Source organism: Chironomus tepperi, unplaced genomic scaffold (genome assembly GCF_022539635.2).
Source record: "Chironomus tepperi strain 1889 unplaced genomic scaffold, CSIRO-AGI_Ctep_v1 contig_337, whole genome shotgun sequence".
In the NCBI taxonomy this organism is placed as follows: Eukaryota; Metazoa; Arthropoda; class Insecta; order Diptera; family Chironomidae; genus Chironomus; species Chironomus tepperi.
In genome coordinates this window covers 2,498,193-2,518,122 of record NW_027226459.1, presented here as the reverse complement: position 1 = coordinate 2,518,122, position 19,930 = coordinate 2,498,193, and the positions used below count along the sequence as shown (strand labels likewise).

General features: G+C 33.1%; 1 protein-coding gene across 2 annotated transcripts in view; it reads right to left on the bottom strand.

The window, feature by feature from the left end:
* LOC139093696 (transcription factor SPT20 homolog) overlaps positions 1-19,930 on the bottom strand; it is a 195,521-nt gene that overhangs the window by 129,984 nt on the left and 45,607 nt on the right. The window contains exons 1-2 of one of the 2 annotated variants that reach the window (XM_070644498.1): positions 17,180-17,556; positions 11,668-11,899 (exon numbers count right to left, since the gene is read on the bottom strand). In XM_070644498.1, the coding sequence (XP_070500599.1) occupies positions 11,668-11,899; positions 17,180-17,208 (261 nt within the window). In that variant the 5' untranslated portion in view covers positions 17,209-17,556. Of the gene's footprint in view, positions 1-11,667; positions 11,900-17,179; positions 17,557-19,930 lie in introns of those variants that run through there. The other variant, XM_070644497.1, reaches the window with a different exon arrangement.

The following is a 19,930-nucleotide window of genomic DNA, read 5'->3' as shown; positions in this document are numbered from 1 at the left end:
TTAATTAATTAAGTAATTATAATTCTTGTCATTACATTTTCAATGCACATTCAGCCAAGCAAGCTCCTACACGAGGCGATCAGAAAATGTCTTTCATGTCATGTCTGTGACTTAATGCTTTATTACAATTACACACACAAAAAAAAATTATTTAATTTTCATTTTATATATAGTTAGTTACAGCTCTTTCTCTGTCATCGCCCCAGTCAATTGTCGGCTTTTATGAACGAGCACAGCAAGTGAATATACAAAATAAAAAAAAAAATTAAAATTACATCACATACAATATATATTGTGAATGAATCATATGTTTTTTTTTCTGTGCCTATATACTATATGCGACATTTTATTTATTATTATTTTTTGTGAACCCTCTGTGCTTATCTATATAAGCATTATTTAGGCTTTCACTCTCTGACTGACAACATTTATATTGTTTTTGTTGTTGTATATCGATGTAGTATTTACATCGGTTTTGGGACTGATTTATGTAAAAGAATCTATAGTCTCTCTGTCTCCATGCAATAATTCATTCATAAAAATATATAAAGTATATAAATCCATAGATGTAAATTTTATGGTCTCCATAGTTAGTCGGAAAATTGGGATTCTTTGTCATATTGTTGGGTGTTACATTTTTGTGTTTGTTGTCTTTTTGGCATGAATTGCTTGAGGGAAATAGATACAGAATTGTTGTGAATTTAGGAAGGATTTCATCCACATTGGGATTTTTTTTCTTAGGTGCTGTTAGCCAGAAGGACACTAAATGGTCAAATCTGACCTCTTTGAGTCTGGTAGTCACATCAAGTGACAATCAGAGTCTGACTGACTTGGAATGATTCTCTAAATGATTCACAGATTCCCAGAGTCATGCTGGCAAGGTGTCGGATTTTGGATCGATTAACCGATTTGATGGGAATGAGCCCACGTTCGCCATAATCAAGTAAGTCAGTAAGTAAGCCGCCTGGTGCTTCAGAGGCTCTAACGGTATCTTTAGATTCATTATTATGGCACAAAATTCAGTTGGTCGCGTTATGCTGCATGTTATCATCAAGTACTCTAATTATTAGAGGACATATACCCAAATAATTTGACTTATCCAACCAATTACTGCGTTTAGGATGCGTTTATGAAGCGCAGACCTTGAATTTTCAGCTAAACCCTAAATTCTGACCCTTCTGTGAAAGCTACGAGGATCTCATCAAAAAATACTTATCAAATTCCTTAAATGTCTGCAACAATATTCATCATGAACGAAAGAGACTAAAAAGAGCATGAGAGACAGCCACTAATGAGAGCAAAATATATGAAATACACAACAGTCAGTCACTTTCCCACCATTAAAAATATAAAAAAATGCCAAGACGATAAATTTCTTTATTACTTAATTGGCTTAATAACAATTTCAAGTTATAAATTGAATTAATGCATACATTGTTGCCAATGCTTGTGAATTCTATCCAACATTAACTTGTTGAAAGTGTAAAAAACTGAATCACATATAGAATCTACAGGATTATGGATGTCATGCTATGCTTTATATGAATATATATGGGGATCGACTTTTTTTGGTGTGTGCTGTGCTGTGTTGAGAACATAAAACCAGTAAGTAGAATGTAAAAAAAAATCCCACAGAAACGAGAAAGTTTTGCGAGTGATGAAAAACTGAAGGATTAAAAGTGAAGTTAGGGGTAGATATGGGGGAAGTAAAATTTATGGTAAATTTTTTTTTTGCTGTAATAGGATTACGAATTGGGCTAATATTAAGTTTCCCACAAAAGCACATTCAACAATTTTTTGGACTTATATTTTATTTTCTCTGATTTCATATGGAAATGTGAAGTAATAATTGTGTGGACGATGGCATACGTAACAGGTTTGAGGATATAATTCCATGATATTTGGTTGGAATATTATGAATAGGATTGTAATGGGGTATTTGTGAATGACGTCGTTTGGATGGGCATTAATATGGAAATTGCTGAATTTTTCAGCACACCATGGCAAGTAGTTAAGCAACAAACTAGAAAATTGAAGGATTAGACTGTAAATAGCGTAGTTAGACTATAAATATCTGATATAATCTGTCAGTACTCGATTAAGGTCTGAATGGTCAAGTTGTTAAGCAGGAAACTAGAAAATTTATGGATTTTTCTGAAAGACGTAGGTTCGATTCCTACTAATTCCAACTTCTAAACCACCATACCAGCTATTGGTAGTGCTGTACAGCGCACTGCTAATTGTGAAAGGACATTACAGTGATTATAGATCCATAAAATACTTTAAATACTATTAGGGACATAGCTTGGGCTTATTTGTAGTCAAATCCATCGTCAGCAGCAAGAATTTTTCAATTTACTAAGATTTTTAGGTATAAAAATCAAGAAAGTCTTCCAAATAATTTTCCTTGCTTCCTCTTCCATAGAAGATCCCCATTCCCCAACAATCCTATAACATCATACCCTCACACCCCTCGGAAGCACACCCATTACATGACTCGACCACATGTCATTATTTCCCTTGCCCATTAACATCAAAAATGCGCGTTGTTGTCATTCATATTTAATCAAATTTCACTTGTTTATCTTTAAATCCTTTCCTTCCATCAAACTTTATCGTCATACCTAATGTCGACCCGGTGTCTTACAATACATTTTAATATGATTGATTTTTTCGTGTGTCTTTTTTTACTTCTTTGGCTTCACATTGTACAATTGACATGTCTTACATGTTATTTTTTGAATTTTTGTACATTCGACCGCCTCAAAAACTCGAAATATATCAACAATAGAGAGGAATTATTCGTGTATAGAGACCAGAAAGTAGGTCACACAACCAAAATGTCTTGTTGTTCATAAATATTTGACAAGTCTCAAGGTGGGATTCTTGAGGTCTATTTAAATAAATTACTCTAAATTTGAGGACTGTCGAGTGATTGAATGAATGATGACAAAAAAGGGGGAGCTGCTTACAAAAAAAGTCAACAAATTTTGAAGAGAAATTAAGAAAATTTTAAAAATATCACAAAAAGTAATTGCTAATCTCAAGTACTGTTTCGCCTCGTCAATGAGTGTCAGGATAGAGATCTTGTGACAATGCTTTCATCAGTTCTTTGTGAGTAAATTAGAAAAAATAATTGAAGGAAAGCACATGTGTGCCAAATTTTTTTCTACTGTTGTTTATTTGCTAAATTGTCTGAGGTGATGATAGTTGAATGGGGTTTTTACCCTAGATTTTATACATTATTTCTGTGGGGGAGATCAAGAAGACATTTGGGGGTCATTTACTTATGGGATTTGTTGGGTCTAAGGAATCTGCAAATAGAGCTGAGTTCAAATTCACTCAAGCTGAGCTTCATTGAAACTGAGCTTGACTAAGGCTGAGCTTCATTCAAGCTGAGCTTCACTCAAGCTGATTTTCAGTCAAGCTGATCTTCAGTCAAGCTGATTTTCAGTTGAGCTGATCTTCATTAAAGCTTAGCTTCATTCAAGCTGAACTTCACTCAAGCTGAGCTTCACTTCAGTTGAGCTTCATTCTAAATGAACTTCACTTAAGTTGAGCTTCAATCAAGCTGAGCTTCATTCTTGCTGAGCTTCAGTCAAGCTGATCTTTAGTCAAGCTGACCTTCAGTCAAGCTGAGCTTCACTCAAGCTGAACTTCTCTCAAGTTATTCAAGCTGTAAGATCCAAAATAGGGGGTTAAATGAAATGAGGTGAGCATTGCACGTCTATATGAGTGGAAGATAAGATCAGTCTTTGATAGAAATCATTGGACATAATCAATAGATACTCCCCACTCTAAATTCATCCAAAATTCACAAAACATCTTGAAACAAATTCCAATTGATGACAATCTAGTCAAAAAATCATCAACAAAATTATTCATTTTTTGAGTACAAAATGTCGGAACCCCATCAACATTAAATGCTGTATATTCTAGATGATACAATAAAATAAAAAAAAATATGACGAGTGCCACTCGAAAGGAAAGAGATTTGTAAAGTCGAGAGCAAAAAAAAAAATACTCTACAAACTCGTACTATAGTTGAAGTAGTAGCCACGCTGTCGTATTCTATCTTGTAATTATTAGATTTTTATCTTCCATCTCACTCATTTACCGTACTACGTCGTTCATTATGATTATTTTTTTTCTCCTTACGCTGTTGTTGATTTTTTTTTCATTCATACCAAAAAAAAGGGATTTTTTTTATCGTACTCCATTCAGTGCTTGGAGAGCTTTACTCTCCTTTGGACGACTTTTATTGGATAGAATATGAATAAATGCTTGAATTTTGCATTGACTGCATGATGCTTATTCGTATTTAAAGTCAATTAAAATGAGGCAATTTAAGGAATTGTGCTCGAAAACTTAACAGATTTATTTGACAATCGTCAGACTGTCTCGTGTGTAAAAGACATCTGATTGTCACGCATGTGTAAGATTTTTTGAATGAAATTTATTATTTTACGATATTTGACACCTGATTATAGTAAGTTTTACTAGCAGAAGCTCTTTAATCCCCTCCAATTTCACTACAAAAGCTAGTTAAACTTGTTATATAGTGCCGCATTATTTTTACTATTTTTATAGCTCAATATATTATAAAATTTAATAAATTACATCAATAAATAGTTAAAGGTTGTTTCAAACATTGATGACAGGCGCATTGTCATACGACATAAGCAGGCAATTGAAACCAATGTTTATTTACAATAATTTACAATTCCTTTATTTTTTCTGATTTCTTATTTCATGTCGTTGTTCACAGCCAACACACAAAAGTTCAAAGCACTTTCCAAATATAGATATGGCTCGAAAATAGTTAGTTTTATTTTTATAAATACGCCTGCTTATCTTGCAGAAATTTCTTTTTGTTCATTATCGATTGTTTTGAAGTTAATTAGGGTATGGGGGATGTTGGATGTGGATGGAGTTGTCTATTGATCGATTGAATCTTAAAGCTAATGCCCCGAGTGGGACAATGTGGCAAATAATACGATGACGTCTCTAGGCGATGCTCCAGTGTTCACTACGGCGATTCCTCAGCGTTTACCTAATGAGATGCCCAAGTGTTCAACTAAGGCGATGCCCCAGTGTTCAACTAAGGCGATGCCCTAGTGTTCACAATGGCGAAGCCCTGGTGCTCACTTAGACAATGACCCAGTGATCATCTATCGCGATACCCTGGTCTTCACTTAGACAATGACCCAGTGATCAATAAGGCAACCTAATGCCCCAGTACCACACCAGATACATAGAATGTCAATAGGATTCGAACCCTCAAACATTATGAAGACATTCTCATACATCCAACAACTCTTGCCATTCCAATTTACTCATCTACAACAAATTACAGCTAAATCATCTTCACCTTAAAAAAAACATCAATTTCCCATCCAATTTAAGCTTCTCAAATTTCAAATCGCACACCACTTGCTACATGATGAGCACATGTCCTCGTTTCAAATTTTTTTGCACACACAAAAAAAGTAATTTTCAAAAAATAATTTGCAATGTTTTGACACTAATGGAACCTTGCCTCCCAAAAATATTAACATGTCATAATCACTGGCATCATTTTACTTGGGCGCGAGCCCCACAGCACACACTCAGTTTATTTTTTTTTGTGCAAAATCATCGACGAAAAATGTACGTCCATGAGCTATTGTGAATTATTCATAATCACATTGTTGCTGTCGATGCGTTGGATGTATGTTTATTGCGTTCAATTCAACTTTTTTTTTGTTTTGTTTCTGTTTGAAGGAAATTTTACTCGGTTTTGAGTTTCAGTAATATTTTTTGTTATATATGCATACACATGCCAACATCATCAGTACCCGTTTCTAAGAAAGGCAAGCCGTAAATGAAAATGTTTTTTTTTTTTTTGAAAAAGAAATGAAAAAAAAGTTATTCAACGGAAATGGCGATCACTAATAGATGGTGGAGAGGAAAGAAATATGCGTAAATGACATGACATCCTGCATAAAAGAGCAGCGAAAGGCAAAGAAAAAGAGGCAAAAAAATCGCAAATTTCCGCAAGAAAATAAATATTATTTTCATTTTTTTATGATGAGGTCACAAATAAAACAACTGCGGCTGGCCTACCAGTGAGATCGACATATGCTCATGTCAGTTTGCAAAAAAAAAAAAACGACTTGCCTTTCTAGAGCAGTCATGTGGGTGCGGAGAAAAGAGGAAGAAAAAAAATGTTATTAAAAATTACTAGAAACAAACAATATTTTTTTATGTACTTTGGATATTGAATTTGATGCTAGAAGTTAGGCGGTTGAAGAAAGTCTGTAAAAGTAGCATTTAAGGAGTATGGATGAAGTACGTAAGCATGATGTCATCAATCAAATTGAAGCATTTACTTTAATTTAGTCAAAATGTAGTTCTAGTTTAGACAGCAAATAGGAATCAGTGGCTTGGTGGTTAGAGTGTCGGATCTACCGATCCTAACGATCCGGGTTCGATCCTAGGGAAAGTCTAGTTGGATTGGGATGATCAAAAAAATTCATTGTTGATGAACTAATTTTCTGAATTTCGTTAGCGATTCCTTATTAAGCAACAGCATTGCTAAAAATGAAGTCAAAGGAACTGCCCTGGATAGGAACTTATTGATAATGCGTGTATAATTTATATGCGGCATTAAGCCGAACTATTCACGTTGTCTTCGATAGCTCAATAGCAAGAGCTTGGAACCGTCAATTCAATCAAAGGAAATTAAGACGTAGTTTCGAATCCCCTACCCTGGGAACTGCTAGGAGGTTTCTAAGATTCCTTGTATCCTGTACCCAATACCTCTCATTTTTATCTCCTACATAAAGTAACTTCCTATTTGCTTTATCTTCGACAATAATTACATTTTAATTTCTTACGTCACAAGACCCATCTGTGTATATTTTTCATGATTACAAAAATTTCAAATTAATTAAGCATCATCTAATAAATGAATACACAGCCGCGACTTTCAGCAACAGTTCGCTCGATCGAAAAAAAAATGTCCATCATTAATGTCTATTACATTTCATGAATATCTCTATATTAGCTAATATAGAAATGGAAAAAAAGAACATCGACAAGGACTATATATATATAAACTGCTTTCATATGTGACATGGCAGGCTATTTGTATTTCCAATTCGCCAGTAATGTCGAGGCAGTTGACATGCATTAATAATGAAATTTATGACAACTTTTTAAAAATGTGAAAAATGCCGCTTCAGTAAATATTTAAACTCACTCATTTATTAGTATTATGCGAACTATATTCTAGTTTCAGCTAGTCATCAACGTCAATAGTGCAACAATGTTGCAAGGTGTAATTGCCGTACACAAATAATTATTATTAAAAGAGTTCGAGGTAGAAATGTCACAGACTTGTACTTAACATATTTAATTAAGTTTTTAATTTCTCCTTCATGTCTATTCCTCAATAGTCTAAAATAAGTGCATTAAAGTGCCAACTAGTATGGACGTGGTCACTCGTGACCGACGGAAGCGCATTTTCCAGGCAAATAACTGCTTGAACTAGAGGTATAGTTAAGTGGCCGACGAAGGATGGACAGTAGGACGGATGGACATACAGACAGACGGACGAATGGACAGACGGGCGAACGGACAGACGGACGAACGGACAGACGGGCGAACGGACAGACGGACGAACGGACAGACGGACAAACGAAAAAAGTGCAGACATACTGAAAATGAGTAGCTTTACTTTTTATGAGAAAAATATGCAATGAAGAGAGAAACAAGAAGATGAAACTAAGTTGTCATGTGGAAAGCCATTAAGAAGTGCTACTCAATCATAAACGAAACGGAATCACTGTAATGCTGTGACGATGATGATGATGGCATGTATTGCACTTTAGATGCACGGCATGAATGAAATTGTATATATATATATTGTCTCTCATTCATTTATCAGTCATGTAGAGAGACATACATTGTTGCATTGGCATGCTTATATTGTTATTATTATTATTATTATGGCTGTTGGAACTAAGTGTAAGAGAAACAAGACTGTCGTTTTGTTCAGCCTTTATCACACATGTATAAATGCACCCATTGCAACAAAAAAAAAGCCACATCGTATTGCACCCAAACCATTGACATTAAATGAAGTCTCAACGATTTTTCTACGTGACTTTTCGACGCATTAAAACAGCACAGAAAATACTATGTGTGCTTATAAAAAAAAATCTATAAAGTCGTGTAAATTTATTTAATGCACATTTTTGCAAGACATTCTTATTATTTTTAATTCTCTGTACGAGACACCACAAAATAATGTGCAATTTCCGATGAGCAATCTTTTTTCTCTTCTTCTTGTGTTTGTTGCTGCTTGCGCAATCAAAATATTGGCAATCATCGTGGATTCTTGTTTACGAAAGAGTAAAAAAGGTTTTTGTGTGTAGAATTTTCTTCACTAGTTTGCTAGTGACTAGTTACTAGTTGAGTATTGAGTGGTTTGGAGATAGAGGCAATACAGAAGTATGAACCAGGTATGAACGGAGAAGCACATGGTCAGGTGTAAAGTTCGGGTTAAAATCTGAAAAATTTAGATTCTTGTCCAGAGTTGGCAAGGAATATTAGAATTCCTTAGTCTGGACTCCCCAGAATCTCTTCTTGATACTAATTAGTAGGGGCGAATTAGGGGAGAGGAAGGGTGGATTTTGTTGATGGCAAGAAAACGCGAATAAGGCCTAAGAACTCACTGAGAACAGCAGCTGATAGAGAATGCATGATATTTGGTCATATCGGTGATTGGCAGACGGTAGTCAGCTTCAGGAGAAGTCTAAGAGCAGTCATGGATTACAATTGACATGTCCAACCAGCGAATTAAGTTAGCAAGTAAGAGGCGGTCTAGCACATCAATCCTCATCCCTCCTTTTTGAACCAATTTCAATTCTCATCAACAAACCCAATGCGACCCTCAATTCTAGTTAAGAACAACAACAAGCCAGCAAAAAACATTAATAATCAAGTGTGTATAAGTGCCTATTTGTGATTATGATATAACTCAATGTGATTTTATGCACTGGCCTTCATTTAAAAGAATATTTTATTATTATTATCGGCTTATGAATAGCCTAACATTATATATCGATACTTAAGCAACACAAACACCAATAATGACTTTAAAGTAGAAAGAGTCAAGGGAACTTTGGATAGAGAACATTGCTTTAGTCATTAATTGTGACGTGTGACATTTGTCCTTCATGTGCTGTGCTTTTTTTTGCACAAAAAAAATTATCAATCGTTAAGATTTTCATATTCATAGTTTGAGAAACCACACAATAGCCTCTTAAATTGCAATTTTCATTCTCTATTATTGTTTTTTTTTTGTGCTGTTTGTCCCTAATTGCCTGCGATTTTTTTTTATTATTATCTACTCAAAGGTGCATTAAATCAGCATTGAATGTAAACATGACAATACAAATGCGATCAAAATCTAGGAGATGACAAAAATGTCATAAATATTATTACTTCTATGTCTTTAAAAAGAGGTGTTAGAAGTTATGGAAATGCTTAATGGCATTAGGCATGGATATAAATTTATGATTGGAATCATAAAAAAATCAATTTTAAGAGACCTTAAATACATGTTATATGCTGCTTGATAATCAAAAGTTTACATCCATAACTTTGAAGTGTGAATTACATCCAGTTGTAGTGCTGCTCATGTATAATCGAGTCATAAAGAAATGTAAACAATTGCTTACAATGTATTTAAGTGAGTTAATGCATTTAACATTGGAAATTGTTTAACTGATTAGCACAGTTGATAATGTAATGAAGACATGAGGTAGAGAAAGTCAAAGTTCGAATCTTTAAATTCTGAATAATCAAGAATATTTCATTAATATAGAGATTGAATATTTTTTTTTGATAAATTTCTAACGACTTTTATTGTTTTAAATTTAACGATTTTTTTAAATTCAAATTTTTTGATCAAGTGCGTTCAGTAAGGTTTTTTTTCTGTTTTTATTTGAATTTTGAATTAACAAAATTGAATTTTGAACCAAAAAGCACCAAATCCTAACTTAAAACTGTCGATTCCAACTCCATTGCACTCTAAGTATCTTCTAAAATCAAATTCTTCGAATCCATGCTGCATAACTTTCACAGAATCAACAAAATCCTAATCTAAATAAACAAATCAACCCAATGTCCGCAATAAGTCTTAACAAACTACAAAGACTTTACTCATCTCTTAATTAAACACATTTTGACATTAGTGCGAATGTGTAAATTTACATATAGTCAGTCTCAAACACGAAATATAGGCTAATCGTATCTTTATTTTCAATTTTCAATGAAATTTTGTTGTATGACTTATGTGTAAATATCGGATACTACGTATGCCTTACAATGTTGCAGAAAATAATTTTCAGCCATAGCAATGTAGACTTGGAATGTGTGTAGCTGAGAAAAATATTAATTACAAGATCAGTGAGCAGATGTAGAAAAAGAAATAGACAAAAAAATCACAATCAATAGTGTTTTAATTTATGACTTACTCATGCGTTTAATTGCTTAATCAGTGAAAAATATCTCTCAATACTAAAGATTAAGCCTCGATAGCAATTTATTTCGTTTACAATTCACTTCCCGATTGTTGAGACAGCAGAAAAGTTGCGAAAATAATACGAAAAAAAAAAAATCAAACCGTAAAGTGCAAATTGAGTGCAAGGATTTGTAGTCAGTCATAGACTCGACAAATTGATTATTATTATTCAGACGATGTAAGTAGCAAGCAACAATGTAATCACATCTTAATTGCCTGCTTTTTACAACCTCATCAGTTTTTTTCATATTACATATTACATTCCTTTTTTTCACTCACTTATTACATCTCCCTTAGGTTAAGTTTAAGTGACGAAATTCGTGTCGGACACTTGTTAAGACTTTAACTTAAGAGGGAATTGTTATGAATGGATTGATAAGTTGGAGTGACTCGGTGGTGGAATGGTTTAGTACTTCGGCAATTTACCTAATTATTGTAATACCGACCAAAAAGTCATGGGTTCGAGACTCGGAACGAGCGCAGTTTCTCCTGTTCTTTTTCGAATCATATGAAGCAAATACGCAGCTTACAGTCTCGCTTTAAAGCCTGACAGGCAGTAATGTCATCAAAGAAGTGATTTGGACTGCACTAAGTCGAGTTACGGACTACCATAGCTGAGCTATGATTCTATAGATAAGCTGCTCAAAGGAAAATGTCTGTTGACCTCCAAAAGGTTCGAATCCCTAGAATACAGTTTCAGGATGAATTAAACCCCCTTAAACTTTGATTCCTGTCCACAGTTTGAATCCTACATCTCAATCTGATCCCTTACCAAATTCATTCTCAATTTCCCACAAGGGAATGCATCTTTCAGCACATCTGATTAAATTTTTCTCTTAATTATCACACTTAATAAGTAAAGCTGGCATATGTAATACTTTCGCGATTATTAGCAGCAGAATAAGAGAGGAATTGGTCGAGGACATCGCACACAGTGTGTATTCATTAAATTATTTTTTATGTGCTTTGCTCATACCTTACTACGCGGTCGTATTATAGGTAAAAATGTAAATAAAAACGCAATTTTTATTCCTTAACTTTATATGCGAAAGAACTCTCTGAGCCTTAATATACAATTTTTTTACGACACTCACCTTGCTAAGCTTTTCGCCTTCATGATGCGGCAAAAGTTGACGTAAACTTTGGAAACCAGCATTAATGCTCTGCATACGACGACGTTCATTGCTGTTGGCAATTTGACGTCGCATCTTTTTCTCATCATGATCCATTTGTCGCTGTTCAACAGATTGCTGTTGAATTTGTAGTTGTTGTGGCTGTGCCATTGCTTGAATTATGATTTGACCTCCACCTTCTTCGCGTTTTAATCTGCAAAAATTGAAAAAAATGGAATTGGATAATTAAAAAAAATTGTTTATGCGTAGTTGTGTCGATATTTAGTGCCGATAAACAGTTGTAGCTTGCTTAAGAGTTTTACATAAAATTTGATAGATTTTTAGAGTCGCAAAAAATTTGATCCCTTGGACAGTCATTAAAATCAATCAGTTACAGTAAGTAATAAAAAAAAGATAATTTATTGATGATTAGACTGCCTGCTTAGTTGGCATTGCAAACTTAATAAGATTTTAATAGTGCCCTTACTGTACACCCATGTCATCATGCCAAATGTCATTTGTAAATCAATGTGATGAGGCATGTAATAGACCTCCGATACCTGACCATACACAATTCAACATTGTTGGAATGCATCACAATATTATAGTTGAAATTAATTTAAATTTATGACTTTTGTCATAAATGGGGGAAATCGTAAGTGATGTTTATTGGGAAATAGAGAGAATTTGCTGGTTCATATGTGGACATCCAATTGATGTGTGTTTTATTGGGCAGAAACGCATAATTCCTCTGATCCTGATAGACACTGCAACACTACATTTGCTACAATGTCCCAGGTTGAAATTCGGAAGGAGAAACGACGGACATGAGCTTCCAATGCTACTTGGCGCAGAACAATGGTTAGAGAGTATCAGCTCAACATGCAGACAGAGAATTTAACACAAACTGGACGACATATCCATCAACCAAGTCAGATGGACAGCTTTTTATTGCAACTTAAGCTCAATATAGGAACATGATCATCTATGGACTTACAAAAAGCAATTATGTAACATCCAATCGACCCCCTAATCCGAGACGTGTTCCTTCATAATGAGATTTGTAAAAAATTAAGTATTTATAGCTCTATCAGCATGTATGATGTAATAGAAATAATAAGAATAAAAAAATATATGTCAAGTCATTTACATCGTCATAGTCGCAACAACAACAACATCAATAAAAAAATGCTGTAGTAATAAAAATAAATTGTAAAAAAAAAAGACAAATGACGAGTATGAACAGCCAGACAATATAATATTCGAGAGAGATTCAATCGATTGTAAATAATTAGAATTGTTTTGCATGTGAAGTTGCAACATGTAGCAGAAAAAATAATAATAATAATAATAATATTTTAGTACACAAGACAGCAACATGTAAAAAAAGGGAAAAGCAGGCAGCACAAAAAAAAAATAATATAAATAAACATCAGCTGAGCTGTCTGTAAATTCTCTTCGTCTCTTTCCATTCCCAAGCTCAATACTTTTTGACTTTTTACAATATTAAATATATGGATATACAGCATGGAATGGTATGTAGACCTTTCTTATTGTTCCGCATAATCAATAATTTTCCTTCCTTCATCGATATGTACATACACAAGTCGGCACATCAGCAACAGCAGCCAGAATATATACCACAAAGGTAACAAGCAATGGCAAGGCAGGCAAAGAGAGTCGAGAGAAAAAACGGTAAATAAATTCCTTAAATTAAAAGGCAAGTCAATGCCACAAATTCGGGTGACTTCTTGTTCTATACTACATGCTGCTCCTTTTTCTCTCCTTCTCATTCTCTCCCGCTTCTCGCATTGATTTTTGGCTGCTGTTGTAAGGCATGGAAGAAATTTAAAGGAATTTCTCATCTGTTCCTCTCAAAAAATCCTAAACAAACCTTTAACAGCCTTGATTCATTGTTTTTTTTGGCAACAACAAATAAAAATCGGGAGATGATGGTGAGAAAGGCTGGCTTGGTGAGAGCAAAGAACTCAAAAAATAATACGAAGCATAACAATGTGTTGTTTGACGATATGAACGATCCATGAGAAAAATTGAGATTGCAGAAGGAGAAAAGGAACAGGCGTTCATGAAAAATTGAAGCAGTGCCTGTAAAAAAAAGTTCTTTTTCTTGTTGCTCACAAAATTTTTTTTCTTTATTTATCGAGTGACACAATTTTTTAATGTTGAATGTGTGTATTTTCGTGTGTATCATCATTTACGATGCACTCGATATATTACGTAATTGTTTATTATTGTTGCTGATTGATCGTAAAAAACAAAAAAAAATATTGACGTGTGACTGAGTATATTTTGTGGCGCGATAAATAGTTTGGAGACGGTTTATGATGTTTTGGTTGGGAAGAGAGTATGTGATGGGGTTTTTGGATGATATGGGATGATATCGATGTTATGGGGGTTTGATTTTGGGAATTTTCTAGCAGAAGTGCTAAGGCTTTTTGAGAATTTCATGTGTCTTAGGTAAATTATAGTTTGAATTGACAATAATGATGTCCTTTAACTGCCCAATCACGTTTTGGGACTGTACGATTTATTATGAAAGTGTCAAGGATTGCCTGTGAGTTACTAGTCCGAATTTGTATTGAGTTTCTTTCCCTAGTTGCTTAAGTTGTTAACTCTTACAAAATGAGTTGCTTATCCTAATTGCTAGTGAGTTGCTAGTTCTAAATGCTATTGAGTTGCTTGCCTTAATTGCATGACTTGCTAGTCCCAATTGTTTGAGTTGCTAGCCTTAAGTGCTATAGAGTTACTAGTCCTAATAGCTGGAGTTGTTTGCCTTAATTGCTGGTGAGTTGCTAGCTCTCATGGCTTTAGATGCTGGCTACAATTGCTTGAGTTGCTATCCCTAATGACTTAAGCTACTAGCTCTAATTGCTAATGAGTTACTAGCCCTAATAACTTGCGTTGCTAACTCTAATTCTTTATGAAATTCTAAGTAGTCAAAATGACGTCTAATCAGTCAGATCCTTGAATACATAATTCTAACCTTACTTAATATTATGAATAAATTAATTTGAATCTTTATATACCGAATTAATCCACATTATTGTAAGTGGAATTAGTAACCGAGTTGTAAAAGCATTCAGCTTGATTCTAAGGATATTTGAGAAGCTATAGGTTCGAATCCTATTTAATATGAGATCTTAAAACTCTTTACAAATTTTCTTATATCAGTTTGACCTTTTTTTGCCAAAAAAATCCTAACTTATTACATCATTCCATCCACAAATTTTGACCACTCTACTGTAAAACTCAATTTAATTTCCACTTCATTAATCATGACGTCACCAACTTAAACGATGTGAGAGTGTCTACCATATTAAAATATTCAAAATCAATAAGGTGAATCATTACTCTTTTCGCTAGAAGAACTTAACACGTAACAAACGTTTGGATGATGACGATGGATGACTGCGATGGATGATGATAGGATTTATATAATGGTAATAAAAATTAACGAAGGCACAACTCACAGCATGATACAATTCCTTCACACTTCATTTAATTGATTCTCTTTTTTATTTTCGTTGCCTCTACAACTCTATTGTTCTTGTAAATATGAAGCAAGCAGGCAAAAAAAAACAGCAAATCTGGATTTTCATTATATTTATATTTATTTGTGTACATAGAGTTGGAAGGAACAACAACAACAACAAAAAAAGAAGTCAGAGATTCATTACACACATGAAAATTGGATGTTCTTCTTCTTACACCTCCAACAATTTCGTTCCACTACGCTTTTTTTACTTTATTTATTGTTTTGTTTGAAGGCAAGCACCTCGTAATAATATTAACTTTTTTTCTGCTCTGTTGTTATGTACACGGTTCTCTGTTATTATTATTATCGCATATTCCTTTTTGCCACACGATTTAATTCTAAATATAACTTTTTCGCTGTTTTTTTTGGGGGAACTCCTTTAATGCGTTTATAATTTACTGGTTAATTATTTTATTTCGATTACGTTTTTTTGGGTGGGAACTGTTCTTAAATGATGTAATGTTGCGCATCAATGAGTTTATCATAGACTAAAGTTAGAGGCTTGGCTTGATGTTTTGGACATAATGTAAAGATGTACTTCTACCATCTTTCCTTGGTGGGTTGGTGAGTTCTTCCCATCTTCCCCTGCACTAGGGCACATCAGGGTAGGGTATGATGGTGGGAGGTGAGTTCCTATCATCTTCCCCAGCACTAGGGCATCAATGTGGAAGGAATGGGGTTGCTAAGTTCCTCCCATCTTCCCCTGCACTAGGGCACATCAGGGTGGGATAGAGTGTAGGTACTAAGTTCTCTATTATGTCCAAGGGCATTGCCTGAGGATTTTGTGGGAAGCATGATCAATTTGGGAACGATTTGATCAGTAAGATGTAAGGGGATGGAGAAAGTTACCCCAAACCCCCCAACAAGATGCTCATAATATCCTACAATCCCCATCCTATTTCTTCTCCTAAATAGCTCTTGACTACACCTCCACCCAATCCTTACCCTCTCCTCCAAAATTAAAAACGTCATTTCCAAGCAACAAATTTATTTTTGTGGATTTTTTCATTCCTCACATGATTGTTTGTATTGTTGTTGGCCATGCTTTTATCGATGACTGTTTTCATTTTCCTCTCTCCGTGAATCATATGATGGAAAAAACAGCACCAAAAAAAAAAAAAAAATGATGAAAAATTTATGGCCCTGTTTGCTTAATTTCCATTAACACACACAAATTAGGCATGAAATAGGACTAAACAAGTTAATGAATTTGGTAATTCAACGAGGCATGTATGCCCAATGGGTCAAATATACAAATCATTATATGAGATACATTAGTGAAATTATTGTTGTTGTAAACAGAAAATATTTTTTAATTAAAATACGACTGTTGCTGTATGAGTTAGGATTGACGCAAATATTTTGCGATATTTAGTTTATTGGGGATGAAAAAATTTTTTGTGTTTTAATGAATTTTTGTGAAATTTTTGTGCGGTTGTTGAACTTTTGAAGGACATTTGGTGATGTTGTGGATTTTTAAGGGTGCAAAACTATGCAAAATGGAAAATTTTAGAAGAAATTTAATCAATTTTAACTATGATTATTGAGATTAAGTGCTTATTTTCCAATATAAAGTACCAAAGGGGTATGAAACTATGTTGTATTCAATTTCAAGGGGTGTGAAACTACACTTAAATTGAATTTTATCAAAATTTTGATTCAAATTCTTCAGAACAAATGTTTAAATTCAATAAATGACTCCAAAAAATGGAATTTCATAATTCAAGTGGTACGAAACTACGCGAAAATTGTCTTAATTCAGTTTTATCACTAATTCACAATTTCATAAGTTCATAAGCACTCAATACTAATTAACACAATCTTATCAAGTGAAGCACGTGCCGACAAATTTCTTACAAAATTTAATTTACTTCGCAGAACTTTGAAAATAAAAAAATTCAATTACAAACTCTTCATCTTATTCTAATTTAAACTTACAAACTTTCAGGTAAAGCTTGATATTCCATGACTCTTTTTATTATCCAGTTATGTTTAGAAAATGAATGAAATTTTTTTTGTTGCCATCTGAACTTGACTCAAAATAACATTTTTATATATTTTCACTTAAAAAAAGTTCCTTTCAAGTTCAACACAGAAAAATTTCCTTTTTTTGTTGGATTTCCGTTTAATTATTAACCCAATTCTCTCTTTTTTCCACTTCGGCACAGAAAAATGTGCTTTTTTTTCACTATTATGTATTTATTATTTGTTTGATAACAATTAGGTTTTCTGTTTAGCAACGACTTTTTTCTTTTGAAATTGTTGTTATTTTTCCTTCGTATTTTGATCTGAATATTTAATAAACGCAAGTTTTGAACTTTAATTTTTCATGATCTTTTGACTTTTTCAACACTTTAACACTATTTAGTAGAATTTATTCAACGCAATGTTGACGTAATTTTAACAATTTTTTGTGTAAATGTTTATATTTGTAGATTTTAAGTCACGAGATTTTAAGATTTTTTTATTGTTTTGCAATCACAAATTTATCTTTTTTTAGTTCATTTAACCTTTTTATTTCAAGTTCAATTTCTGGAATTTTAAATTTTTATAAATTAGTTTAAAAATTAAAAATTGATGAACTTTGTTTTAATTTGACTCAAAACACAGTTTATCAATTCTGATTTTCAAAAGATTTTAAAATTTTAATTTTAGATTTTAATTTTTCAAACTTTTTCTAATTAAAGTTTCACTTTTTGTAGTTTTTAAAAAATTTAGATAGAAATTTAAATTTTAATCATTTCAAAGCCAAAGTTTCAAATTCAAGTTGAAATCAAAATTTAAGTCAAATTGAAAATTAAAGTTTAATTCAAAATTAAAGTTTATTTTAACTGTATACTTTAGTTTTAAATTTCAAAACTTGAAATAAAATTTAAATTTTCAAAATGATTACAAATTTAACAAAATTTTTAAAATTTCAAACTTGATTTAGTTTTATAAATTCACAAACTTTTTGTATTCATTTATTTAAATTATTTACAATTCACATTTTTAAGTTTCTTGAACTTTGTTCAACTTCACACAGTAAATTCAATCCATTATTATTATTATTTTTAAAAAATATAATTTTCAATCCACAGTCCACAGAAATTATTATAATCACTTAAAATATCTTAATTACTAACAAAAAGTTCCAATTAAACTCAAAAAAAAAAATAAAAATCACGTTGACTTTCACAAATAAGTGAATCAGAAAAAAATAACAGCTGAGTATAGAAAAATATTATTGAAAAAAAAAAGTCTCACTTTTAGTTTTTAGAGATGAAATTTCACCCTAAACTGCACTTTCGAATGAATCTCCCACAAAAAAAAAAAAAAAATGTGTGCGTGCCTTTCCAAAATATACACAAATAAAACTGCGATTTTACGATTTTTTTCTCATATTTTTTTTTGTCAGTTTTCTTTCATAATCAAATGCACAGGCACATTAAACGGTGCTTTTAAATCTCATCTCTTCTTTTTTTTTATGAATCAAAAATTCCACAATATTTATGAATCAACTTCTTGTTCTCTTTCCACTCGTATATGCTATAATTATTTCTTTTTTTTATGTATATATATATTTTCTATACGTTTCACTAAGCAGACGAACGAAACGACTATGCGAGAGACAACCAACGTCGACCGTATGAATTTCTTTACTATTAGTTATTTTTTTTCATATGTCTGATCGTAAGCCAAGCAAAAATATACTGAAAATGTTTACACGGCAACATGCAATCATCAGAGCTTTTTTTTTTTTTTGCTTCTCCAACATTCCGCTTTTTTACTCTCATTCGGCACTTGAACAGCAGTTTTTCCAACAACAATCATGAAGCAATTCTCTTTTTTTTTTCTTCTCGGTTATATTTACACTATCATATGTATATGTAAGTGTTATGCTCACGTACTTATAACCCATACAATGATAGAGATATACACAAGAGAAATCCATTATCATTTATGTCGTTGCTGCTATTTTTGCTGGCCTGCTGATACTAAAATAGTTGAATACAAATGCACATGTGATGTATCCAAAGAGGGGCCTTTCGTCGGCATTGATTAAAAATAGAGGAGAGAAATTGTGGTGGATGTGGACATGAAGAAGAAGAATAATAGAGCAAGCAAGCAACGATGAGATGAAAAAAAAGAAAGAAAAATGGAAGGAACAACTGTGCGAGAGTTATCGACAAGCAAGCAGCAGCACGGCAGCAGAGAATGTTTGCTTATAGATTGCAGTTATTGTGCGATGACAATATAGAGCATCATTGGTGATAAATACAAAGTAATAAACATCGAATATAGACTTGAGCAACATCTCAGTCCTGCTATACAGCATGTTATCTCCTTCATATCTCATGACAAAAAAATAGAAACAACGGGAGCAGCACAGTCACTAGACAAAATAGCGCGAGAACGATCGACTACAAAATTAAAGAGAAGAGCAAGACAAAAAATCTGCAGCAGCGCGGCATGGAATGCAATTGAATGTATGGTGCAATGGCAAAAATGAAGGTAAGTCAGCTAGCCTACTATGCAACTTTAAGAAGGAAAGAAAACGGAGAAGAAGAGGAAAAAGAAATTATATTAAAAAAAATAACAAGGTGCCTAGGTAGGAGAGTCACCATTGGAATGGAATGTTGGGAAGCATTGGACTTTTAATTAGAAATTATTGATGAGATTTGTAGATTTGGATGTGGAAGGACTGTT